This window comes from Colletotrichum godetiae (assembly GCF_030913485.1).
Source record: "Colletotrichum godetiae strain CBS 193.32 chromosome Unknown BDP55scaffold_9, whole genome shotgun sequence".
Classification (NCBI taxonomy): Eukaryota; Fungi; Ascomycota; class Sordariomycetes; order Glomerellales; family Glomerellaceae; genus Colletotrichum; species Colletotrichum godetiae.
Window position 1 is genome coordinate 551,016 of NW_026851257.1, and position 23,442 is coordinate 574,457.

Genomic DNA, 23,442 nt, shown 5'->3' on the forward strand with positions numbered 1-23,442 from the left:
CATATACATCTCAATCCAGCACAAACATAATATCTACGAGAATAAACATTCCCTCAAGAGCAACCACATTCTTCAACATCCTTCTATATCTTTCAACATCCACAAACATTGAACAGCGCAACGGAAGGATCATGATCGCTAACAAGATCATCATACAACTCCCACGAGTTAACGTGAATATGCTCGTATGCTGTACCGTTCTTGGTCGCCAGTGCAGGGCTGACAAACATGTGATCCAGCTCCTGCGCGTTCATATCGTAGACATAAGTATACCGCTCCTCGACGGGAATACCAACCGCCTCGTCGAGGTCGATGAGACCCGAGGTGGAGGCAAAGACTTTCAGGGGCTCGACAAAGGCGAATTCATTGAAGTCACCGGCGGTGATGATGCGGGCGTTTGCGTCGAGGGCGAGGATCTCGGCGATGAAGGACTATAATTCTAGAGTTAGCTTGCGGTTTCTGTTAAAAGAGTTTGGAGTGAGGAGGGGAACGTACGCCCGTGATCTTGGCCTGCTCAATACGCGGGTTCACGACGCCGTTGACGGGAGGACGCGGATCGCCGTGCAGAGACGAGGAACCGCCCTTGGACGCAAAGTGCACATTGACAGTGAAAAACGTCTTGTTCACGGGCCCGTTGACGGCGCGCCACTGTGCAACGAGGGGCTTGCGGCTGGCGTCCCACGCCGTGTTGGTGGGGTCGATGCGGCCGGGGTTATACTTGAGCGCGGGACCCTCGAGAACCTCATTAGCGTCGAGCGCGCCACCGGGGTTTGGCTTGTAGAGCTCGACAACGTCGGGCTTGTAAAGGTACGCGACGCGGATGTTGCCTCCGGGCTGGCCGCCGTCCTTGCCGTCGACGGGGTCGATGACGACCCAGTCGTACACAACGCCGGATTTGGTTTCAATGGCGGCGGTGAGAGTGGAGAGGGTGAGGTTGGAGGAGACGACGCCGTTGTTGGTGGCGCCGTTGTCGTCCTGGATCTCTTGGACGAAGACGAGGTCGGGCGTCTTGAGGTAGTCTACGATGTGGGCTGCGACGGAGGGGAGGTGGGCGACTGTCGGGGAGAGGTTCTCGACGTTGTAGTCACCGACTGTGATGCCCCTGCAGTTGCCGCTGCTGACGAGGGTTGTGGCGGGGGCGTTGTTGGTGGCGTTCTTTGTAATTGTGATGGCGGTCAGGGGGAGGATGCGGTAGAAGCCAAAGGCGTTTGTGACGATGCCGGTGATCTCGGTGAGCTCGTCGCCCATCTTAGACTCGGGGTTCTTTGTGCCGTCGAGGGGGGAGCCGATGATGATGACTTCGGGGTTGGAGTCTTTTTGCGGTGTTAGTAACTGGTATGGTTCAGAAAAGCGTAATAATGTTTACCCTTGTCAGACATGGTGATGCCGCCGTGCGCATTGCGGCCGGTGACGGGCCAGTCGCCAATGACCCAGGTGTCTCCGTACTGGTTGGGGCGCGAGACGCCAACGGGGCTCTTGATGGTGACGAGCTCGCCGCTCAACGACTCCCAGAAGTCGAGGCCGTAGAGCGTCGGGTTGAGGACGGGGTTCTCGGTGGAGATGTTGGCGACGGCGTTGGGAACGGCGTAGACGTCGCCGCCGTCGAGGCCGCTGTACTCCTCCGTCGGCGGGGACAGGGTGTCGACGCCGATGACGAGCGGGGTGACCTCGTTACCCTTTGAGACGACGACGACGTTCGTGGGGGAGCTGAGCTCTGTGAGGTAGATGTAGTTCGTGGCGGACCTGGTTTTCGACTTTTGTTAGAGGAACGGGGCTCGGCGTGGTGGCGTTGGGGATTTACGACTCCGTCTTACCTGTACTCTTGGATCTTTCCATCCAGGGTGATGAGGTCGCCCACGGTCAAGTTCGTGCCAACGGTGCTGCCGTAGACGTAGAGCGCCTCGGAGGTGGCATCGTCGTCGTCGGGCGTGGTCGAGCGGATCCAGATCCCGGCGGGTCCCTTTGCGAGAACCAGACCGGTGACGTTGGTCACGGACTGGTCTTTGTACGGGGAGAGGAACTTGTTGCCGTTGATCTCGGCAATGGTCAGGGCCGAGGCGGCGCCGGCGGCGGAGAGGAAGAGGGATGTGACCTTCATCTTGACAACAGGTTTACACCGCGCGTCAAACGAGAGAATCAAAGACAATGAAGCTCTCTTCCGTTGGATCGCAACGTCCTAAGCAAGAGAGGAACAAAAGGGATCGTCCGTATTTACTCCCGTCGCGGGGCAAGTCACCACTATATGTAGGATGGAGCTGAACCTCTCTCAGCCCGCGGTCGTGGTCCCCCGTTTCCCCTGGTCAGAGTCGTATCGTGCCGAGAAAGTTGCAAAGTGCCAAGAAAGCTGCACCATATCGCTTCGCTGGGTCCCCCGGGATCCAGCGATCCATTCCGCCCTTGCATCGCGGGAGCTGCCTCCTTTGCATGTGAGCAAGCCGCATCGGATGCGCTCCAAAGAGCCCATGTACGCGATAGGATTGGACAACAAGAGAGAGGAGGGCGCGGCCAGCTCCGATATTACGCACTCGATATCTAGATCCTCAAGGCCGTTTGGTCTTCCTCACTGGAGGGAAGACGGCAAGACAATGATTCTCTCTATCGAGCGGAGAGCAGGGGTCCGGTCGTATCAACTGACCTCTTAGAGCGATGCGTGCCTGGCACGTTCTTGTCAGGTTGTCATAAGAAACCTGGGCTAACGGCACCGGCAGAGACCTTGGATCATGGATGGGCCCCGCATTAACCTTGAATCCCCCATCGCGGCGCTGTATTGGCTGGCCATGGCTCAATCGGGAAGGTGAAGGCTTCCTGCGAGGGCGGGAGAGTGGCCTAGCTGGTATCTAGTTCAGTGGGGAAAACCCGGCCTGAGCATATCGAAAAGGTTGAATTGAGAACGGGTGTGTGGGGGAAAGGCGAGAGGAGAATGCAAGAAAGCAGCTTTGCTTTAGACCCTGGGCCATATCTGTGAGGTGAGGCAGATAGAGAAAGGAAAGAGACTAGCAATCAGTATGTCATTGCCAACACTTCCAACCATGATAGGAGAGCAAGATGGACTGACGGATGAACCGAACTATCCGTACCCGTAAGACAAGCCGGACCAACTCCCTTCCTAGGACAAGTCTGCTCTCGAGGCCAAGACTTCGTGGACGCGTGGTGTCTTGCTGTTGTTGGTCGAGAGCGGTTGCTGCAAAGGTGGAGGGAGGAGTCTAGGAGCAAAGTCAATTACCTAGGTACTCTACTACGTAAAAAGCTCGACAAGGGTCGTTGAGGGGCCGCTAATCTGCGCCTTATCGCCTGCCAATCATCTGCCTCACGTGTCGATGACCGACCGCCGGCCCCGGAGCTCTAACCCCGGTCGTCCCTGGATGTGCCCCTGTCTATCACCGACCCAAGTCTACCAAGATTCTAAGCTTGACTCGACTTCCGCAGGACCCTCCCTCAGTTTCTCACATCACAGTCGCTGTTTACCCTCATTCTTTGCGTAACATCATGAACCACGCTCACTCTCTCACTCATGGCCACTCAGTCTCGAATCTCGTCTCGAATCTCAAGTCCACCGATGCATCACCGCTCATTTCGCGCTTATTTGGAGACTTTTGAACTTAATCAAATCCTCGCCATCATGGTATCACAACTAATCTTTTACAAGATGGGGGTTTGACCTAAAAACTGCAGTGCACACCTTCACTCAATTTCCTACAAATGAAAACTGTCCCAGAACATTACAAAGAGTTGTACAAATCCCAAGGACCTCTTGTCCATTGAGTGAAGATTCCCGTGTATGCCTCAGAATGCCCCTCGGCGACGACAGGAACAGCTGCCTACTGAAATCTCAAGTGAGATCAGGCTAGCAAGATGTGCGCACCAACAAAAAAAATTCATTTCTTTTCCGTCCTCGAGACAGACACACTCGGAAACAGCTCTACCAGCGTAGCTACCTTTGCTTCAGACTTGCCACCGGTCGAGCCCGTCAAAACCGCTCCGGTGATCGCTGGGACCGCCCGGAACCGTCCCAGGCTCCGACTCAGCTTGTTGCCCTGGGGCCTCGACATCTGGAGCCGCTCAACAGTAGAGCGTCCACTCCCGCTTACTCCAGATCGGCTTCCTCCTCGTCGCGCTGGACAAGCTCGTGGTCGTCACGCTCTGCGAGGTCGGCTGACTCCTCATCACGTCCGAGAAGACCGCTAAGCAGGGCAAGAGGGTCAGCCTGGGCCTTGTTGGCACCACCGGCGTTGGCAGCGTTGCCACCTGCAGCGCCTCCACCAATCTGCGAGTAAATGTTAGATGATGCTCAGCAGCGGACGTCTCTGGGGCTACTTACGCTCTCGAGAATGGAAGAGAGAATGTTGTTGCCATCAGCCGCCTGGTTGTTCTTCGCAGCGGCACCTCCAGCAGCGTTGTTCTTGGCAGCCTTGGCCTTCTTTCCGTTCTTCTTCTTGCCACCAGCGTTCGCAGTTCCGTTGTTGGCAGCACCACCGGCGGCACCACCAGCGGCCGCACCGCCAGCTGCGTTGTCAGCGGCTCCGTTGTTCTTCTTCGCGGCAGCGTTGTTCTTGGCAGCCTTGGCCTTCTTTCCTCCAGCAGCTCCGCCAGCCGCAGCGCCGTCGGCGGCGTTGGCGGTTCCGTTGTTGGCAGCGCCACCGGCGTTGTTCTTCTTGCCCTTGTTCTTCTTGGCGCCGGCGGCACCAGCGGCAGCGTTGTTCTTCTTGCCCGCGGCCTTGGCCTGTGCGTTCTTCTTGCCCTTCTTGGCCTTCTTCTTGCCTCCGGCGTTGGCAGTTCCGTTGTTGGCGGCACCGCCGGCTGCGGCATCGGCTGTGGCACCGCCGGCTGCGGCATCGGCTGTGGCACCACCGGCTGCGGCACCGGCTCCTCCGGCTGCAGCGGCGTCCTTCTTGGCCTTCTTCTCGGCTACGCCGTTCTCGCCTTGGTTCTCGCCTTCCTGCTGGACATCGGCGTTGTCACCAGCTGGCGTTGGAGGTCAGATGGGTTTCGTACGATTCTGAGTGAGTTTCTTTGACATACCTTGCTCGCCCTGCTGGCCCTTGCCACGGCGCAGAACAGGCCTAACATCAGCTTGGGCCGGGAAGTTGAGGTCTCTAATGGGAAGAGCCACGGATCGATCCTCCAGAGTGGGGAGGGCGATGACCTGGGCAGCGATGGCCGCAATGGAAAGGAGGATAGAGCTCTTCATTTTGAAGGAGTGCTAAATGTCTCTAGTCAAAGAGATGAAGGAAAAAGTTGATGGTATAATTTACAACTGAAAAGGGTTCACAGAACCTGGAGAGAATGGAATTCAAGAATGGAAGAAATGAGAAAGACACTCAAGGAAAGACTGGACCAGCCAAAGTGAAGGAACTGAACCAGAAATGTTGTTGTGTTGAAGACTTGAAAGTGTCGAGAGAAAGGAAACCGAAATCAAAACCAGATCGGGCTGGGTTGATATAGAGTATAAGCTTCCTGCGAATCTCACTCGGATCCAGATCCCTCGGAATATCATGCCGCAGGTAAAGCAGGCACAAATTGCAACCATGAGGTCACAGTGCCAAGGAATTGAGACGTCTTGTCAAACAAATGAGGTGAACGCTATCTTTGCCCAATGTCACCATGTCAGCCATGTCACAGACTGTGATCCATCGCGAGGGCAGTGCAGTTTGGTGGAGCAGGGGAGTCGGGTCCTCAGTTTGAGAAAAAGAGTGATGGCGAATGGGAAGAGGTGTGTGCCAAGCATCACGACGGCGCCATGTCGCGCCAAACCCCGGAGCAGCCGTGAGCCGGGGAAAGCGGAGACGAGGTCCCAAAATAAAGAGAGAGCAGAAAAGGTGTCTGTAGCCGATTGATGATGGGCATCGCTACCATGCGTTTGCGGTTGAGGGTGCCGGTGGTGACCATGGAGGGCGACTGTTGATCAGACGGTTGGTGATTCAGAACGGCCCCGCCGCGGCGGATTCTTGTACCTCTCCAGAACTAAGGCTTGCGGAGGTGGAATGGGGACCCAACGGTGGTGGCTGCTTGACGGTGGCCAGACCTGGTACTAGGCTGGGCTGCATCCATAATCCCTTACACACAGAACGTGGGAAGTACACTAGTGTCCGTCCTGCCCTGGTTGGCATGTGTTGATGCTTGTGCGGTGATAATGGTGGTGGTGGTAGTATTCCCAAGGTCGCGTACCTTGCGGTTAGTGGAACAGCCATGGGGGTTGAACGGTTTGATCGGAGGACAGGTTGTCAAACCTGGGATGAAACACCGCCAAAAAGGGCGCTTGGCCAAAATCGCGAACGCCTCTCGCTTCCCAACTACCTAGAGTCTTCCCTTCCCGCTGCGTGACTGTCTCCATCCCAAGACACTGGTGTCGAGTGGGATGCCGCCCATTTGAAGAGGTGAGTTGCTGGGATGGCGTTTGAAGGATGAGCATGCGCGAAGCGACGAAGTCTAAATTTCAGAATTGCAACGATGCACCCTGGGCTGTTTCTTGACAAGCCGGGGAGCCTCTCGTGAATCAGAACCAGCCCCCTAGGCGTTGCAGAAGCAAAAAGTGGTCTGAATGGCAGGATTTGCAAATAATTGTTGGATCTCTGCTAGGGCACCGGTTACGATGGCCGTAATTGTATCTGTATTCGTAGGGTGTTGCAAGTACCTAAGACAGGCCCCGAGTCCCCACAAGCTTGATTTGTGAGCCGCACTCAAGCGTTGAAGGCTTGAAGCTTGGCCCTGGTCGATACCGTTACATCGCTCTCCTTCTTCCGTTTTTGCGCCGCACTACTGTTCCTGAAGGCTGTCTGATTTGCAGTGTCTGCTTAGGCATTTAGAAATTGGGGGATCTCGACTGGAGAGATGCTTGTTTGGAAGCGGTGCCGCGGGTTGCGGTTGCTGCGCCATTCCGTCCCATTCCATGCCGTCCGTTCCCATCCCTTCACACAATAAATGCCGAGGGCTAGAACACAAGGCAACGTTGGGAGTCTCCGCACCCTGGTGACATGGCTCGAGGGTTGAGGGACCGAAGTCGAGAGAAGGGACGGTGTTTCAACTGGTGCATCGAATTGCCAAGGACTTCTGTCTCGAGGAGATTGACAAAGTCGGGCGATGATCGTCGCGCAACACTGGCCAAGACCACAGCAGTATGGCGTTCTTGTTGAGGTGGGAATAACAGAGCAGAATTAAGAAATACCAAGAGAGGCGCTCGGTGTTGGCGATGCTTCCGGCCTTGGTTGCGAGTATCAGAAATCTCTTGGTTTCTTTTAGTCTTTCTGGCCTGGTTTGTTTTTTCCTTGATGAATCCGACTCTACCTAGTAGTCTTGGAGTCTTGGGGCTCTTGGCTTGGGTCAGAGTAAGAGTCAGAGTCAGAATCAGACCTCAGGCGACTTCTGGAGTCTGGCGATCACCGGGGCGGCTCCAGTATTCGAGAATTACAGTAGAGGCCAAGCATTTTGGCGAGGAGAATCAGGGGATGAACGGATGTGCTGCGATCCTGTTTGGGAAATCATGGAGAAAGGAGGCGGGAGAGCAGAGCAGTGATCGGCGAGCGAGGAAAATCAGACACAGGAGAGAGGAGCTTGGTCAATGATGCTGGTGCATTGCTTTCCCCACGACAAAAATGAAGAGGAGACGGACGGTTCGCATTACTTTGACTGAAGGGGGGGCCCTCCTTCTCAATTTCTCCCCAACGGACCCCAGCTTTTCCATTGTATTCCCAGGTTGTCTTCCAGCCCTCCAGGTTCCCAGTCATTATTCGCCCCAAGTTCCCAACATGGCAGCAGCAGTCTGTGAGTCCGGAGTAGTGACTGCCCTGTCACGCGATGTGGTCGATACACCTACACTTGACCCGAGCAGAAGGAAGGCCCCATTGTGACTCCCGTCTTGGCAAGACCCATCGGAATCACGTGGCTGTCACTCCATGTCTCCTCGCTCTTGCTTGCTTTCACTGTTGCTCTCAGCCTCTCACTCTTTCCCTTTCTGTCTCTTACTTCTTTCCATCGTTGCCCATGCCAAGGTACCTTAAGGTAGGTAAGGTAGGTAAGGTAGGTGCTGTGTAAATGTACCTTGCATGTGCATCAACAGAGGCTGAAGCACAGTCCAAATCACGTGGGAGGTGACGAGTCCCCATTTCAGATGTGGTTGGGACCTCCCTTCCACTGCGGCTCTTCTACACGTGGGACACCGCATGGCTGGTACCATAAGGTTCCTTGCTGTCCCAAAGTTGAGATTCCAAATGACTCTGCTCTCTGCACACACCCGTTCTGCTTCGAATCGTACATTTCTGTATTTAGCAAAGATGAACAGGACCAACTTCAGACGACGTGATGGTGGTGGTCAGATGTCGTTATCGCTCCCGGATGAGTCAATTACCTATGGCCGTCTTTCACCTAGGCACGCTACGTAGGCTACCCAACGGAACAGTAGGTTCTCAACTTTCTACACTACACGCCTTGCCTTACATGACACCCGCCACATCAATCATCTCAAGTCTGGAGAAAGTCATCTCATCAACATAAACCTCTAACTTGGACGGTTCCACGGTCAGACTGGATGCGCCCATCGGTCCCCGACTCCAGATTTCCTGCCTTTTCCTGTCAGTGCTGCTGCATCCATCCATCCATTCATCTCAGACTCACACACCTGACCTGCCTGACCAAACTCATACGCCGTATTGCGTCGATGCACGGGGCCCGAGTCGTCCGATGCAACTTCCTTGACTAGCACCAAAATGCTGCTCGGCGCTGCTGCTTCGAGCCGATCGGTTTTCGTCCCTTTCTTACATCGGACATTCAATCCTCCATCGCGGTTGACGTGGACTGTCATCTGGTCCATCAGTCAAAGATGAGACCGCGTCCGCTTTGGGCAATTCACGGGGTGGCTGTGTCTAGCTGCCGCTGTGCCGCACCTCGATACAGGGACACGTTGATTTGATTGGCAACTCCACGTCAACACCAGCAAACTTGCCCGCTCTGCCTAAGGCTGTTGCCTCCGACCTGGGACTTTACGAAGGATTGCGGCATGTAATACGGCGAATGCAGGCCCGTCGCTTCCATTCTGTTCTGTCCTTTTCCCAGTCGACCACATAACGTTTCCGTTTATTTCCTGCTGTCTTGACGTGCCATAAGTTTGGTCACGCTGCAACTCTGTTTTGGAACTGGTCTCTTCAGTTTGGCACCTCGTTTTGACGCTATTGCTATTAAACGAAGTCACAAAGCGTTACATTTGGCCCATGTTTTGTTTGAAATCTCTCTTTGATTAAAATTGCCTCACTCCCTTGGTCTTGAAACACCATCAGCGACACGAGTGTGCCCGGTGCCCGCTCGCACCATGTGGGTCCCGCAGCCGGCTTGTTCTTCCGGCCTCGACGACTCTCTCGGTCCGTGGGCCGGAGAATTGTGCCGGGGCGGATTCGACTTTACACTTTTCTTCGAGGAAGCCATACTAGCAATTCCCCTGCAATCTCTCCTCCTGCTGTTGCTCCCCACTTGTACCTTACGCCTGGCAAGGTCCGATGTCAAAGTCGTGCCCAGCACCCTGCGCTGGTTCAAAGCTGTCAGTCCTGGCAGATTGCCTCCTACCACAGTGGCTGATCTCTGAAAGTCTGCAACCATTTCCCTGGTTGTTCTGAATCTCGTTCTTCTGGTCCTCTGGACCACAACACCATCAACGACTATCACTCATACACCCGCAACCATTCCCACCGCCACTCTAAGTCTAATTACCTCGATAGGATTGGGTTTTCTATCATGGCTCGCCCATCAACGCTCCGTCAGGCCGTCATTCATCCTGTCAACCTATCTGTTTCTGTCAATTCTGTTTGACACTGCCCGTGCCCGAACTTTGTGGATGCTGGGATCCCATCAGACCATACCCGCCGTCTTCACTTGTACGCTAGCCGTCAGAGCTGTCATGATACTTCTAGAATCAACAGAGAAGCGCAGGATCCTAGTCTCGCAACACAAAGGATACTCCAAGGAGGTCACCAGCGGTACTTTCAATAGATCAGTCTTCTTCTGGTTGACGTCACTCTTCATCAATGGATACAGAAACATCCTTCGATTAGATGACCTCTATCCACTGGACCCGAAGCTAGCCTCAGAGCCGCTCTACAGAAAACTCGCCGACGCGTGGGACCAAGGTAATCTATTTTCGGCCCCCAAACTAAAACACAAGATGTCCCGCGGACTAATATATCTGACTGACACCACCCAAAAAAAAAGTCCCCGACAAGACGGTACCCGGCGCTTTGTTCAGCACCTGGCTCCGCGCCTTTGCCGGCCCTCTTTCCGCGGCCATCGTCCCGAAACTCTTCCAGATCGCCTTCAACTACGCCCAGCCGTTTCTAATTGACGAGGCCATTCGCCTTGCCAGCCAGCCTCAGCAGCAGCCCTACAATAATCGTGGTTTTGGTTTGATAGGGGCGTACGTGATCGTTTATACCGGTACTGCTGTGGGTTTTGTGTTTCCGCCACTTTCGCTCTCGGTCAAGGGACGCGTTCTAGAACTACTCAAAGTGCGGGAGGCTGAGATATTTCGTTGTAGGTTTCGGCCGGCCAGTATGACTGGCGCAATCAACGTGCGGCCTCCATGACGAGGGGCAGTACGACTGCACTTGTCTATCGAAAAGCATTGAGGCTGGATTTGACGTCGCCCAACGTCAGTCCCTCGGGAGCTCTAACTTTGGTCGGAACCGATAGCGAGACCATCAGCCAGGGCATCACACAGCTCCACGAGGTCTGGAGTGGGCTTCTCGAGATTGGGATCGGGATATACCTGATTTACAGGCAGCTCGGGGCTGCCTGTGCCATGCCCGTGGCTCTTGTTTTCGGTAGGATGCAACATAAGCTCGGCCTACTCGGAGAGAGCCTCAAAGGCTGACATCGTTCGATAGTTGTCCTACTTACCACAGCTTTCCTTGCCGTTCCGACTGGCAAAGCATCCGCGGAATGGATCAAAGCCTCGCAAGACCGCGTCTCGACGACCTCCAAGACGCTAGGAAACATCAAATGGCTCAAGATATCCGGCCTCAATGATGTTGCCTTTTCAGTGATTCAAAAACTTAGAACCATAGAGCTCGAGGTTTCCAGGAGGTTCAGGGTACTGTTGGGCATCTCCATGATGTTTTGTAAGCTTCTTTCTTATCTCATCTCCGTGACACGTAAGCTGAGACTACCTAAGTGATTTGCACGCCGATTTGGTCTCCAATTCTTACCTTCAGCACATTCGTTGCGACAGCCGCTCGAACTGGCGATACTCTGACGATCCAAAAGGCGTTCACTGCGTACTCTGTTCTGATACTCGTGAACCAGCCGTTGGTTGGCATTGTCATGGGGCTCCCAATACTGGCTGCTGCTATGACATCTTTCCAGAGAATCCAAGACTTCTTGAATGGCAAGGAAAGAGTTGATGCCAGACTCTCTAGCGAGGGTAGCAATCCCGCTGCGGCTGGGAGGTCCATCATAGAGTCTCCAAAAGCTACCGGTCCAGCCCCTGGCTTCGAGCTATCCGACATGCATCAAAGTGAGTCAACAAACGCCAATCTAGTCTCCAACATCATCGCCTCTGTAAAGGGAACGTTCTCTTGGTCAGACGACGCTAAGCCAGTCATCGATATCGACAACTGGAACGTTCGGCGGCGAGCTTTCACCTTGGTACTAGGCCCCGTGGGCTGCGGCAAGTCGACGCTTCTGAAGTGCATACTAGGCGAACTATCGCCTTTCAAGGGCACCGTTTCCACCAGCTTCTCTGGCGTCACGTATTGTGGCCAAACCGCATGGATACCGAACGACAGTGTGCGGAACATCATCACCGGCCACGCCGCGTTCGATCCGGCCTGGTACTACACAATCATGAAGGCCTGTGCTTTAGAGCAAGATGTTTCTAATTGGCCGAATGGAGATAATGCAGTAGCGGGCACGAAGGGGATTTCCATGAGTGGTGGTCAGAAGCATCGTCTGGTATGTCAAGAAACTGTCTTTTGCCTAGGGCAATAAGTAGTAGCTAACATCATGGTAGGCCATTGCTCGCGCTTTGTACGCAAGGCAAGAACTATTGTTGCTTGACGATGTTTTCAGCGGTCTAGACTCTAGCACAGAAGACATCGTCTTCAACAACCTCTTCGGCACCAGTGGCTTACTGCGTCACACGGATACGACTGTCATCTTAGCATCTTCCGATTGTAAGTCCCCCTCGTCGGCTCGTAAGACCTTCATGTCTTACTAATGAGTTTTCGACAGCTCGCCGAGTCCCTTTTGCCGAAGATGTAATACTCCTCAACGATGAAGGCCGAATTGCAGACAACGAGGCATCCATCAAAGTCGACCGACTACGAAACTCCCCAAGCAAACACGCCCGTACAAGCGATAACGATAGCGCAGCCTTACTGCCGATGGCAACAGCAAACGGTAAACCACCAGCTACGGTCCTCGGTCTTCTCGAAGACCAAGCAGACTCCGCCCGCCAGCTTGGCGACTGGAGGATGTATAGCTTCTATGCTAGGGCAGCTGGGTGGTTCAGCCTGTCGACTTTTGCTGGTGCCATGATTGTCTTTGCCTTCTGCGACTCGTTTCCCGGTAAGCTCACAAGGTCTCTCTGCCCGTGAAATCATTAAAGACTGACAAGTCCATCGCCAGATATCTGGCTCAAGTGGTGGGCGGAGTCCAATGAACAGAGACCGAATCAAGATTTGGGCAAGTGGCTCGGTGTTTACGCGGCTCTTGGAGCTGGATCCGTAGCTTCGGTGCTCTTCGGAATGTGGTGAGTACCTACTTTGTAGAAAGGTCAGTAGAGCCGTTGATGACCAGAGACTCTAGGCAACTTTTCATTGTCATCATCAACAAATCAGGAGTCTACTTCCACGGTGTTCTACTAGACACCACATCTCGGTAAGGCACACAACCGACTTTACCTTGGTCTTTATACTGACGTAGACAGTGCGCCCATGTCATTTCACAGTTCAGTGGACAGCGGCATCACAGTCAACAGGTTCAGTCAAGATCTTCAACTAATCGACATGGAGCTGCCAGCCGCAGCACTCGGCCTGGCCGTAGGTACGCATAACCCTTAACCCATAACAAAACCGAAGGCCAGCTAACATCTCACCAAATCAGGCGTCTCATTCGGCGTAGCCCGCTTCATAGTCATGTCCGTCTCCTCGCGCTACATGGCCGCCATCCTCCCCTTCCTCATCCCAACATTCTACGCCATCCAGCACTTCTACCTCCGCACTTCGAGACAAATGCGCCTCCTAGACATCGAGCACAAAGCACCCTTATACTCCCAACTAATCGAAACCCTCGAAGGTCTGGCGACAATTAGAGCCTTCCGCTGGGAAGACAACTTTGAAAAGGTTAACCTCTGCCGGCTAGACGACTCGCAGCGACCGAAGTACCTCCTCGCATGTCTCCAGAGCTGGCTGACTTTCTCGGTTGACATGGTGATTGCAGTCATCGCCGTCGTCCTGATTGTCTTAGTCACAACACTGAGAGAGCAGATCGGACCCGGGTTCATTGGTGTTGCGTTGACGAATGTGTTGGCTTTTAGCGGGTGTGTCAAAGCGATTATCACGTCTTGGGTCATGTTGGAGGTCTCGCTTGGTGCGGTGGCGAGGGTGAGGAACTTTTCTTTGACGACGGCGTCTGAGGACGGCTCGAGGGTGCAGCTTGCGGAGCTGGAGGGAGAGTGGCCTAGTCTAGGAGCCGTTGAGCTCCGTGGAGTGACAACATCCTATGCGTAAGTTTAAAAAGTTACACACCTTTTCCCTTGGAAGTGTGGGGCTGACGATGTGACAGATCATCTGGTGCCGTACTCAAAGACGTTGACATCTCAATCGAACCAGGTCGAAAGGTTGCAATCTGCGGTCGGACAGGCAGGCAAGTCATTCTGTACCTCCTTTTCCGAACAGTCAAAGGCAACTAACACTCCATCCAGCGGCAAAAGCTCCTTGATCCTCTGCCTCCTCCGCATGATGGAACTAGACTCGGGCACAATCACCATCGACAACATCGACATCGCCACGCTGCCCCACGAATACGTCCGCTCCAAGATCGTTGCGGTCCCGCAAGAGTCCTACATCTTTGACGGCACCGTGCGGTTGAATCTCGACCCAGGCCAGACAGCTTCGGACGGGGAGATCACAGCGGTCTTGAAGAGGGTGCAGCTCTGGGATAAAGTCGAGGAGCGCGGCGGTCTTGATGCCATCATTGATGAAAAATTCTTTTCGCAGGGTGAGGCGCGGTTGTTGGTGTTTGCTAGGGCTATGTTGAGGAAGGGGAGGGTGCTTGTTTTGGATGAGATTACGAGCAGGTGGGTTCGACTTCTGTTTCTTTTGCTGCATGGAGGTCTTGCTGGCAATTCAGGCCCTCGTGACTGCCATCGGGTCTTCCTGCCTTGGATGCCTCATATTCTGTGCAAGAGTCCATGACGCAGGCACCAACCTATGTCACCTCGAGTAGATCAGAAACTGACTGTGCAAATAGTCTGGATGAGAAGTCTAGCAAAACAATCGATGAGGTCCTCCGCTCGTGGTTCAGAGACTGGACCGTCATCGCTATAGCACATAAGCTGGAGTCAATACTGGACTTTGACCGGGTTGCAGTCGTCGATTCAGGAGTGGTCGTCGAGTATGGAGAGCCTCGTCAGCTTCTGAGGAGCGAGTCGGCGTTCAAGGCGTTGTATGAGCGGTCATTAGGTGTGGCACAGTAGACCCAATAGGAGGGATCTGAGGGATTGTAAGATGAGTGTATATCCCGACTCAGCATTTGTATTTGTAACGTATCAAGATACCCCTCTTTTCATTAACATTCAACACGAAAAACATTCATTCATCTCACTTGTCATTTTCCGTCCAAGGCAACATGATTCCTTCCCCTCGTATTCGTAGAACTGAGCCGTAGGGGTCTCTCATAAACAACATGAGGGGAAACAAGTCAAGGCTGTAGGATCATGCCGGCTTCCACACCCTCTTTTCCTACTACATCAATTGTATTGTCAGCAAGAATCGGCAATTGCTTTGTTGTTACTTTATTGGCGGCAAGAGACAGGCATTTCACTAGCTTATTCGATTTATATCGAAGTCGGCTGTCATTACCCAATAGAAATTTCCATGCCATCTTATTCCAGGCGCAGTATTAACCCCGAGCTCAAAGTGCGCTTTTGTTACAGCTCATGACCAGGCGCAGACTACGCAGGCTGAATATGCAGAGCCGCCTTGCCTCGCTGCCGCCTCATTTGAAGCGATCTGCAGCACTCTTGACTCTGTCCAGGCGCTTCTATCATTATGATCATTGCCCCATTACGTTTAATTCTATCTCATCTCTATCCTTCATTTTATTCCCGAGTTTATCTATGCTTTGAATTGTAGCCGATCTCCGTCGCGATCCAAACCTTTCGAAAACAATTCCTGCTACAGTCGAGGATGGAGCTTCAATCATGGGATGCCTTCCAGGAGACATTGCCTCCTGCCGAGCACATAAAAGACACACATCGCAGAAATGTGGCCCTTCGACACCCTGGAACATGTAGCTGGATATTTGACAGGGAAGTGTACCGTCAATGGGAGAACGAGAAGAATAAGACACTTTTCTGCATTGGTCCGCCGGGTGTGGGCAAGTCAGTCCTAGCTGCCGCAGTGCTTGATAAGTTGAGAAATCCAGATAGTATAGTACTCTTTCTATCTTGCGAGAATGATTCTCAGCAAATGGATTATCTCACGGGATGTCTGATTCAGCAACTACTCGCGGAGGTTGATTACGGCACAGACATGGAGTTGCTGGCGAAGCTTTCAAGTCCTCGAAAAAGTGACACTATCGGGAACACCAACGGTCTGACTTCCCTTGAGTCGCTGCTGTGTCACCCTGGCACGAAGCGTGAAGCCATAAGAGCAAGCATCTCACTTGTCTTGGACGGACTTGACAGGCTTGATCTTGAAGTTTCCGGCAGTCTTCTTACTCTTTTCAGCCGCTTACGTGCTGAGATCGACATCAAGATCTTCGCTACTTCAACCTTTTCGATGTCTCGGACGAACGAAGACATCTCAGCCGCGACCCTGTCACTGCCGGTTTCAGACACAGCAGACCTGAAGAAATACATCGCTTCCCGGGTAAAACCGCCAGCGTCGTATGCAAACCCAGAACACATCGAGTTCTACGATGTTATCTTTAAAGCAACCGAGGGGATGTAAGTCGCGATCCACCAGTCTTGAATCAAGGTTCGTCGCTAAGCCAACCCAGTTTTCATGTTGCGAGTCGTATTGTCGATGAACTTTCGCCGATGCATACGAAGTTCGAGTTCCAACAATTCTTGAGACATTGGACTCAGGAACGTCGGCATCTGAACCAAGTCTTCGGCGGACTGATCCAACCACGTTCAGATCATATTCAATCAGGGCTAGCTTTCCACGTCATCAATTGGCTGACTTTCTCTAACCGAGCACTCACAATGCTGGAGCTTCAGCACGCTCTGGTGGCAGATGTCTCGGAGTACCTGCGTGTGCCCCCGACAACAGAAAAGATCGTATCTGCATTGCACGGAATAGTTACTATCAACACCGAGCAGGGATTTCAGTCGATTGAGTTCTTTCATAGCGCTGTCAAAGACTACTTTTGGCATGAGAGAAGTGAAAGAGCTCCCAAGATTCATGACAATATTGTCAGTTATTGTCTAAGGCAGCTATCAAGGGTAGCTTCCGGTGATGGGTTCTGCAAGTCGGACGAAGATTTTGAGGAGAGAATAAGCCACAATCCATTCTTTCTTTACGCTGCTTGCCACTGGGGGTTTCACACACAGGCATGCTCGGAACCTGTTGCAGCCGCCATGAGGTTTCTAGACAACCGCACCAACGTCGAGATGTCGAGCCAGGCAATTTTCATTGAGCAATCTTCATCTAGGACACCCGATTACACGCAACGGGCCCCGCAGAAAGTCACGGGACTTCATCTGGCAGCTTACTTTGGGACACGAACTGCTGCTGAAGAGCTCCTCAGCGAAGGAACTGCACCACTGAGCTCCGTCGATACAAGAGGCCGGACGCCCCTTTGGTGGGCTGCCTATTACAAACAGGATAAGGTAGTCAGATTGTTTTGCCGGAGTGATACAGCCACCCTCTCACTGCTTGTCGTAGCCGAAAAGAGGGATTTGATCAAGATCTTGCTCGATGGCAAGTACAACGTCAACATCGCCGATGCCTCGCTGGATACCCCGTTACATCACGCTGTACGCCGGGGCTTTGAAAAGATAGTTAAGGATCTCTTGTCCGCCGCTGCCAACGTCAACGTGCAAAACATGGGGGGTGAAACCCCACTTGCTATAGCGCTCAATAACCGCAATAGCGACATAATCCGCCTTCTTATCGGCAAAGGAGGGTACACTGATTTCGTGAACACGGCCAAGTTCCGCAAGGCGCTTGGATGGCATGACGATCAGACTCTGGAGATCTTTCGAGATGATAACACCACCGTTCTACGGCTGAAGCCAGAAGATAGACGCCGATTCGAGGATTGGGGGCCGACGGAGAGATTCTCATTGTAAGTGCCCCCCTTCACTGATACCTCTAACGGGAGCGCTTACATCTTCAATAGGCAACAACAGATCCTCGGCGACATCCCGTTTTCACCTCAGCTCCGTCGTTTGACAGACAACCTTGAGATTGAAGAATTGGACCTCAAGATCATCTCACAAGAAGACAACATGAGTCATATAACCTACTACATCGAGGCATTCATGTGGAATTCTCCCAACAACGACGAAGCTCTACCTTGCGAACAGTTGGTGCTCTGCTGGGACGTCTTTCTTGATGAGAAAACCCAGCAATGGCGCACGAAAGCCCACTTCACCACCATGCCACACATTTGGCTTCCGGATAATGGCGCGGTATTTCTGAGACACTTTCTTGTTCATGTCAAACATACCTGGCTGGCTTACTGCGATGCCAATCTCGTGGATCTCCATGTGCGTATTTCCCTGATGTTTTCCCAAATGGTTTGACTCCCAAGAAGGTCATTGACACATCGCAATACCACAGCTTCGCAAGAGGATCATTGAGTCCAAGGGATCTGACCCGGAGCTCCTAGATCACCTGCTTGAGAATGGTCAAAGGTGGCTCAGCCATCGTCACAACCTTTCCAAGGTCGCTTCCAAGATTCGAAATTTCGCGAGGAAGTACTGCCTGCAGCACAACGAGACCGGCGATCTCGAAGAACTCACAGAATCGATAGATCAGCTCTCCGCTGCGGTCGGGAAGAAGCTTAGTGAGTTGGATGAGAACTCGAGAGATCTCATTCAGCTGGTGAGTACACTTTGAGAGGGCCTTGCCCAAGTGGTGGGTCTACTACTTACAGTACCATAGGAATGCAATCTTGTCTCTATCAAGGAAGCTCGGCAATCAGTTCATTCGTCTACAAGCATGAAGCGACTTAGCTGGATTACGGTAACATCACCTTCCTCATTTATAGACGAGAAAGATTAGCTGAGACCTTGACTAGTTCATCTTTCTGCCACTAACATTCATAGGGGTTAGACTCAAAAGCTGAAAGTTCTGCAACACATACTGATGGTAAACCTTTAGACCTTGTTCGGCATGAACATCGACATTTTAGACAAAGCGAAGCCTGCTTGGTGGACTTACATCCCTTTCGCCACCGTTACCTCACTTCTGACATCTGTTGTATGGCTTATCTTCAAATTCACTGAGGTCAGTAGTATCAATATCTCCCGTGAGCATGGATGAGCTGACCATAAGCAACTACAGCTTGAGAAAACGATTGAGACCAAAGCGAGGGCGTGGGTTTCTCACCTCAAAGACGCTGCCGCCGGACAGAAGGGACAAGGATCGGAGAGTGGACATGAGCTCTCGTCTAGGAGCACTGATGTTTCTTCTCACCTATACTCTCCAGCATTAGAGAGTGGTCGTAGGGTAGTATGTTGATAACGATGGACCTTGTGCAGTCACAGTGGTAGCCGTACTATCGAGCGCTTTTCGGGGCTCGTATCTTCTTCCTATATCTCGAACCATTCACCCACTAGATCACGGCACTATCAGTCTCATCACACAGAAAGTAAACGTAGCTCGCATCTTCTTAATTCCATGTTATTGGACATACTTTACAAGATTCTTCACATGCGCCTCTCCAGCAACAGCGTCTTAGGCATCTATTCTAAACGATATGCAAATGATGAGCTCCTACGCTCAGACTCAGTGCTCATAATGCCAGCCTCGAGGGTTTCATAGATAATCTACTCACCCATGCCTCTCCTTTAGTGTGGTATATTGTGGTGACGGTATTCTGCTCTTGTACCATCTCGACCAATCAAGGCTGACGGAGCCCAGTCTTCAAGCGGCAATAGTTGCATGCGTGATGCAGGCGCCGGTCAGCAGAGACAGGGCTGTTTTGGCACAGCGGAGCGGCTGAAATATTTGACCAGCCGTCCACTACGAACTGTATTTCTGCCTTCTCCCTTGGACACCTACATCCCCACGATCACTTGCCACAATGTCCTCATTGAGAAACTTTGACAGGATGGTTCGCGACCCCTGGGCCGAATTCATGCGAAGCTTGCCCCCTATTGATGCAATGCTAAATATTCGGCTCAATCACCTCAACCGTCGGGCCCCCGGTACCTGTGTCGACTTTTTTACAACGCAGAATTATCGCGACTTTCAAAAAAGGAAAAGCCAATTGCTCCTCTGCGTTGCCGCAGCAGGCACTGGAAAGTCGATTTTAGCATCGGTATTTTGCGATAAGCTTGCAAGAGAAAACCATCCTGTGGCATCTTTGTTCGGACTTTGGGGTGGTGGGGCAGAATTGAAGCGCGTTGAGCATCTCCTCGCTCTTTTGCTTCATCAGTTGGCCCTCGAAGCTGCACACAACAGTCGGGGAACGATTTTATCCAAAGTCATACGGTTCGAAGAGTTATCAGCCGCTAGGACACTGGACCAAGTTACCCACGATCTAACTGCAGTTATGCGACATGGATTTTCACACAAACGCGGGCCGTTCTATTTTGTGTTAGACGGACTGGATGAGTTCGAGAGGGAAAGCCTACGCATTCTTCTGGCTAGAATTTATGGTCTTCGAAAAGAGTTCACGATCAAAATTTTCGCCACATCAAGATCCGTTGTCGAAAGTCTAGAGCCATTCCAACCATACATCACCACCACTTTAGTAGAGTCCCCAACAAAGACCATGGCCTACGTTATCGATTGTCTCCAGAACATCCCTGAAACTATTATTCCTGACAAGACTGCTTTGGCTAGCCAGATAATTGCCGCTTCTGGAGGGATGTAAGTAAACGCCCGGACTCCAATCATTTAGTGACTTGAGAGAAATTGCTGACTTTGTGGTAGACCGATCATTACCGACAACATCATCAAATTCTTGCAAGAAACACGAACTGAAGCGCAATTTAGACGATTTTTCAAGTCCATGAATGAACTGGATAAAAGCCTGACTCGGATTTTTGATGACCTTACGCGTGGCGTTCTGTCACGTCCAGGTAGCGGCTTTGCGTGGGAGGTGATACAATGGCTCACTTTCTCAGTGCGTCCTCTCACTATTAGGGAGCTCCAGCACGCTCTCGCCGCGGACGTACTGGAGGACCTGGAGACGTTGCCTGAGATCAAAACTATCATATCAGATCTTGGCGGAATCATACACTACGATAAGCAAACTGAAATCGTACGGTTTTTCCACCAGTCCGTACGAGAGTACTTCCTAATCGCCCATGGAGAACGGTTCCCCAGAGCCCATGAAAAACTGACCTCTCGATGCATAGCGCAGATATCGCACATCATTTTCAATGACGGCTCTTGCCAGTCAACCCAGGAACTACAAGACAGGTGCCGGACAAGTCCCTTTCTCAAATACGCAGCTTGCAATTGGGGCCACCACGCACAGAAATGCCCTGAGCCAAGTGCAGAGGTCATGAAATTCCTCAGAAACGGATTGAGGGTCGAAATATCGAGCCAGGCCATCATGATGGAAAATGGATCTGAGCCGACTTTCCGTGGCAGAGGTGCCGATGGTAATGTGACGGGACTTCATTTGGCCGCTTATTTTGGACTACAAGATGCAGCATCTCTCTTGTTGGAAGGTGGGGAATCAGCATACTGCAAAGATGCTTCTGGGCACACGCCATTATGGTGGGCAGCCAAATACCACCAAAAGGCAGTCATGCGTCTGCTCAGCCATCGTGATGTGCTGACATTACGACTCCTTGTGCAGGCCAAGGAGACTGCTCTGATCGAGTCTCTGTTGGAGTCCGGCTGTGATGTGAACGCCCCTGACATCTTTAAGAAGACACCCTTGCACCTCGCCGTCTCTCTGAATGACGTCGAGCTAGTCAATGTTCTGATATCCGCAGGTGCAGACATGAACGCACAGGATATAAATGGCCTAACAGCACCAGAACTAGCACTAGACTTACACAGCTCTGAAATGCTCATGGTATTCTTGGCGAATCACGCCGATACCAGATCTGTCAACGTGGGAAAGTTGCGGAAGTCATTGGGCTTGTCGAGCGACGAACCCCTTCAGCTATGCCAAGAAGAGAAGCGAGGCGTGTTTTTGAGAGGCCTTAGACGGGGCAGGCAGTTCATAGAGGAGCCAGGAACTGAGAGGTCTATCTTGTAAGTGTTTCAATCTTTGAAGTGATCGAAGGATGTCCAAATTCATGTTGCGATCTAGACAACGGCTTTCTCCACGAGATGAACAGCAAGCCATAATGCTGGACTTGAGATACAAAGACATAAAGCCACCCAAGCACTTTCAACTTGTCATACTGCAACCAGATCCAAGTTTAGGCCATCTCCTCCAAGCGTGGACTTGGGACTTTGTCATTCAGCTCACTCTTCCTCCTTACCCATGCCCAGACGATCATGGAGAAGGCACATGCGAGATGAAGCCAGAGAACAACTATCTCATATCCTGGAACGTCAAACTCTGCGGCAACGAATATGATAGCCAGTACTGGCAGACAACGAGTCACCTCACTACACTACCACATATCTGGCTTCCCAGAAACGGCGAAGACTTTTTCCAATACTTCATTACCCATATTAAAGGGGAGTGGTTGAAACTCTGTGAAAGCTACATCGTGTGGCTCAATACTAAGGTACCTACCCAAACCACAACTGCGCCTTCTGCCAAGCGCGGAACGAGTCACTGACTAGAAACTTGAAGCGGAGGTCCGAGATATTGATCGCTAGAGGCAGCGACCCCGAACTCCTGGATCGGCTACTCCATGATGGAAAGAACTGGGTGGACCAGCGGATGCGACTACAGACCACCGTGTCCGTTGCTCGTAGATTTGCTCGCGAGTATTCAAATCGTCACGGGGGAAGTTATAACTTGGGTGAGCTCCTGGGAGCAGTCGACAGTCTTTCAAACGACGTCAGTAGCAAACTTGACCAGCTGGACAAGACTTCACAAGACCTTCTTCAAATGGTGCGCTCCCATGATCTTTGTAGCAGTCAGGGTGCGTTTCATTCTGTACTGACATCAAGAGAATAGGAGTTCAACCGCGTGTCAATTAGGGAAGCACAGAGGTCTGTCTCTATGGCGGCAAGTATGAAACGCCTGAGTTGGATTACCGTAAGTTGACAATCTCAAGGTGAATCCTCATAATCTCAGTAGCAGGATATGCTAAGAACGTGACAGTTCATATTCCTTCCCATCACGTTTGTGGCGGTACGTATCAACCTAGTCGCCCGATATCACACCCCTCAATGACATTTGACTGAGAGAATTGCCTGCTTGTAGACCTGTTTTGGAATGAACATTGATATACTAGAATCAAACCCTGCGTGGTGGATCTATCTTCCATTTGCCACTGTTACCATCGTATTGATGACAACGGTGTGGCTAATTTTCAAGCTGACGAACGTGAGTTTTCCCCATTGTATGTCTGAGCGGAACAAAGATTGAAAGATGAGCAGCTAGAAGAACGGACGGAGAAGATGGCGAGGAGGATCTCGCCTAGGCAATGGGTGACATCCGCGGTGGAAAGAATCAATCGACATAAACATGACGAAGATGATGAAACCGACGTGGAAATCAGTGCTCGAAGTATCTTGTCTCGAAGGGATTCTGGTCTCCTGGTTCGTTGATCATACACATCAAGCTGTGGCGTCCAAAACATGAATCCGCAGGAGCAGCTTCTCATCGGCATCAAGAAGGCTGAGGAGTAGAGTCGCAGAGTATTGTACGCAATGACCGTCGTGGGAAATCACACATTTCACGTACAAGGACAATGAAGAAGTGATTGGCGGGCCCCGGAAGCTTGACTAACATGACAGCCGGGAGCTTACCTAAATTAACACAGGAAGGCCCCTCCATTCGGGTATTCCGGGCGAATTGATTGGCCAATCGCCCTTTTGGCTGTCGTTTGCCGCGCGGACCCTTGCCAAGGTGCCCCCGAGGTTCGTGTGTTCCCCCGGCCGGTGTCCGGCTGGCAGCTACGTAGTATGCGCTCTTCTC

General features: G+C 52.1%; 6 protein-coding genes across 6 annotated transcripts; 4 read left to right on the forward strand and 2 right to left on the reverse strand.

Moving 5' to 3' along the window:
* Positions 1–92: 92 nt before the first annotated feature.
* On the reverse strand, positions 93–2,098 carry BDP55DRAFT_546361 (endonuclease/Exonuclease/phosphatase; the record flags this gene model as incomplete). Its single annotated transcript, XM_060568645.1, has 4 exons — positions 93–431; positions 496–1,313; positions 1,367–1,743; positions 1,815–2,098. The coding sequence occupies 4 exons, from the start codon at positions 2,096–2,098 to the stop codon at positions 93–95; spliced, it is 1,818 nt and encodes a 605-aa protein (XP_060432834.1).
* Positions 2,099–3,783: 1,685 nt separating this feature from the next.
* Positions 3,784–5,366, reverse strand: BDP55DRAFT_430282 (uncharacterized protein). The gene is made up of 4 exons (XM_060567519.1): positions 5,253–5,366; positions 5,020–5,200; positions 4,319–4,962; positions 3,784–4,264 (listed from the first exon to the last, which is right to left on the reverse strand). Exons 2-4 carry the CDS (start codon positions 5,186–5,188, stop codon positions 4,085–4,087), a joined length of 993 nt encoding a protein of 330 aa, XP_060432835.1. The 5' UTR covers positions 5,189–5,200; positions 5,253–5,366; the 3' UTR covers positions 3,784–4,084.
* Positions 5,367–9,298: 3,932 nt separating this feature from the next.
* On the forward strand, positions 9,299–14,674 carry BDP55DRAFT_691876 (ABC transporter; the record flags this gene model as incomplete). Its single annotated transcript, XM_060577036.1, has 15 exons — positions 9,299–9,523; positions 9,572–10,109; positions 10,192–10,421; positions 10,514–10,799; positions 10,863–11,096; positions 11,150–11,928; positions 11,987–12,149; positions 12,208–12,543; positions 12,604–12,727; positions 12,784–12,855; positions 12,905–13,020; positions 13,081–13,702; positions 13,762–13,842; positions 13,901–14,275; positions 14,449–14,674. 15 exons carry the CDS (start codon positions 9,299–9,301, stop codon positions 14,672–14,674), a joined length of 4,407 nt encoding a protein of 1,468 aa, XP_060432836.1.
* A 2,873-nt stretch (positions 14,675–17,547) lies between these two features.
* BDP55DRAFT_654387 (uncharacterized protein) lies at positions 17,548–17,959 on the forward strand. Its single transcript, XM_060574255.1, has one exon. It carries the CDS (start codon positions 17,657–17,659, stop codon positions 17,951–17,953), a length of 297 nt encoding a protein of 98 aa, XP_060432837.1. The 5' UTR covers positions 17,548–17,656; the 3' UTR covers positions 17,954–17,959.
* A 385-nt stretch (positions 17,960–18,344) lies between these two features.
* BDP55DRAFT_654389 (uncharacterized protein) lies at positions 18,345–18,725 on the forward strand. The gene is made up of 3 exons (XM_060574256.1): positions 18,345–18,395; positions 18,451–18,480; positions 18,534–18,725. The coding sequence occupies exons 1-3, from the start codon at positions 18,372–18,374 to the stop codon at positions 18,693–18,695; spliced, it is 216 nt and encodes a 71-aa protein (XP_060432838.1). The 5' UTR covers positions 18,345–18,371; the 3' UTR covers positions 18,696–18,725.
* Positions 18,726–19,429: 704 nt separating this feature from the next.
* BDP55DRAFT_654393 (uncharacterized protein) lies at positions 19,430–23,360 on the forward strand. The gene is made up of 8 exons (XM_060574257.1): positions 19,430–20,249; positions 20,313–21,593; positions 21,652–22,078; positions 22,147–22,410; positions 22,477–22,557; positions 22,624–22,653; positions 22,726–22,848; positions 22,902–23,360. The coding sequence occupies exons 1-8, from the start codon at positions 19,459–19,461 to the stop codon at positions 23,070–23,072; spliced, it is 3,168 nt and encodes a 1,055-aa protein (XP_060432839.1). The 5' UTR covers positions 19,430–19,458; the 3' UTR covers positions 23,073–23,360.
* Positions 23,361–23,442: the final 82 nt, after the last annotated feature.

Bases quoted from the DNA above. Each gene is read 5' to 3' on its own strand.
- BDP55DRAFT_430282 (XM_060567519.1), bottom strand. From the start codon at position 5,188: ATGAAGAGCTCTATCCTCCTTTCCATTGCGGCCATCGCTGCCCAGGTC. The intron at 4,963-5,019 runs GTATGTCAAAGA...CTCCAACGCCAG, and splicing joins GGGCCAGCAGGGCGAGCAAG to CTGGTGACAACGCCGATGTC. The intron at 4,265-4,318 runs GTAAGTAGCCCC...ATTTACTCGCAG, and splicing joins TCTCTTCCATTCTCGAGAGC to ATTGGTGGAGGCGCTGCAGG.
- BDP55DRAFT_654387 (XM_060574255.1), top strand. From the start codon at position 17,657: ATGAGTCATATAACCTACTACATCGAGGCATTCATGTGGAATTCTCCC.
- BDP55DRAFT_654389 (XM_060574256.1), top strand. From the start codon at position 18,372: ATGAAGCGACTTAGCTGGATTACG. The intron at 18,396-18,450 runs GTAACATCACCT...GACCTTGACTAG, and splicing joins AGCGACTTAGCTGGATTACG to TTCATCTTTCTGCCACTAAC. The intron at 18,481-18,533 runs GTTAGACTCAAA...GTAAACCTTTAG, and splicing joins TGCCACTAACATTCATAGGG to ACCTTGTTCGGCATGAACAT.
- BDP55DRAFT_654393 (XM_060574257.1), top strand. From the start codon at position 19,459: ATGTCCTCATTGAGAAACTTTGACAGGATGGTTCGCGACCCCTGGGCC. The intron at 20,250-20,312 runs GTAAGTAAACGC...ACTTTGTGGTAG, and splicing joins ATTGCCGCTTCTGGAGGGAT to ACCGATCATTACCGACAACA. The intron at 22,654-22,725 runs GTACGTATCAAC...GCCTGCTTGTAG, and splicing joins TTCCCATCACGTTTGTGGCG to ACCTGTTTTGGAATGAACAT.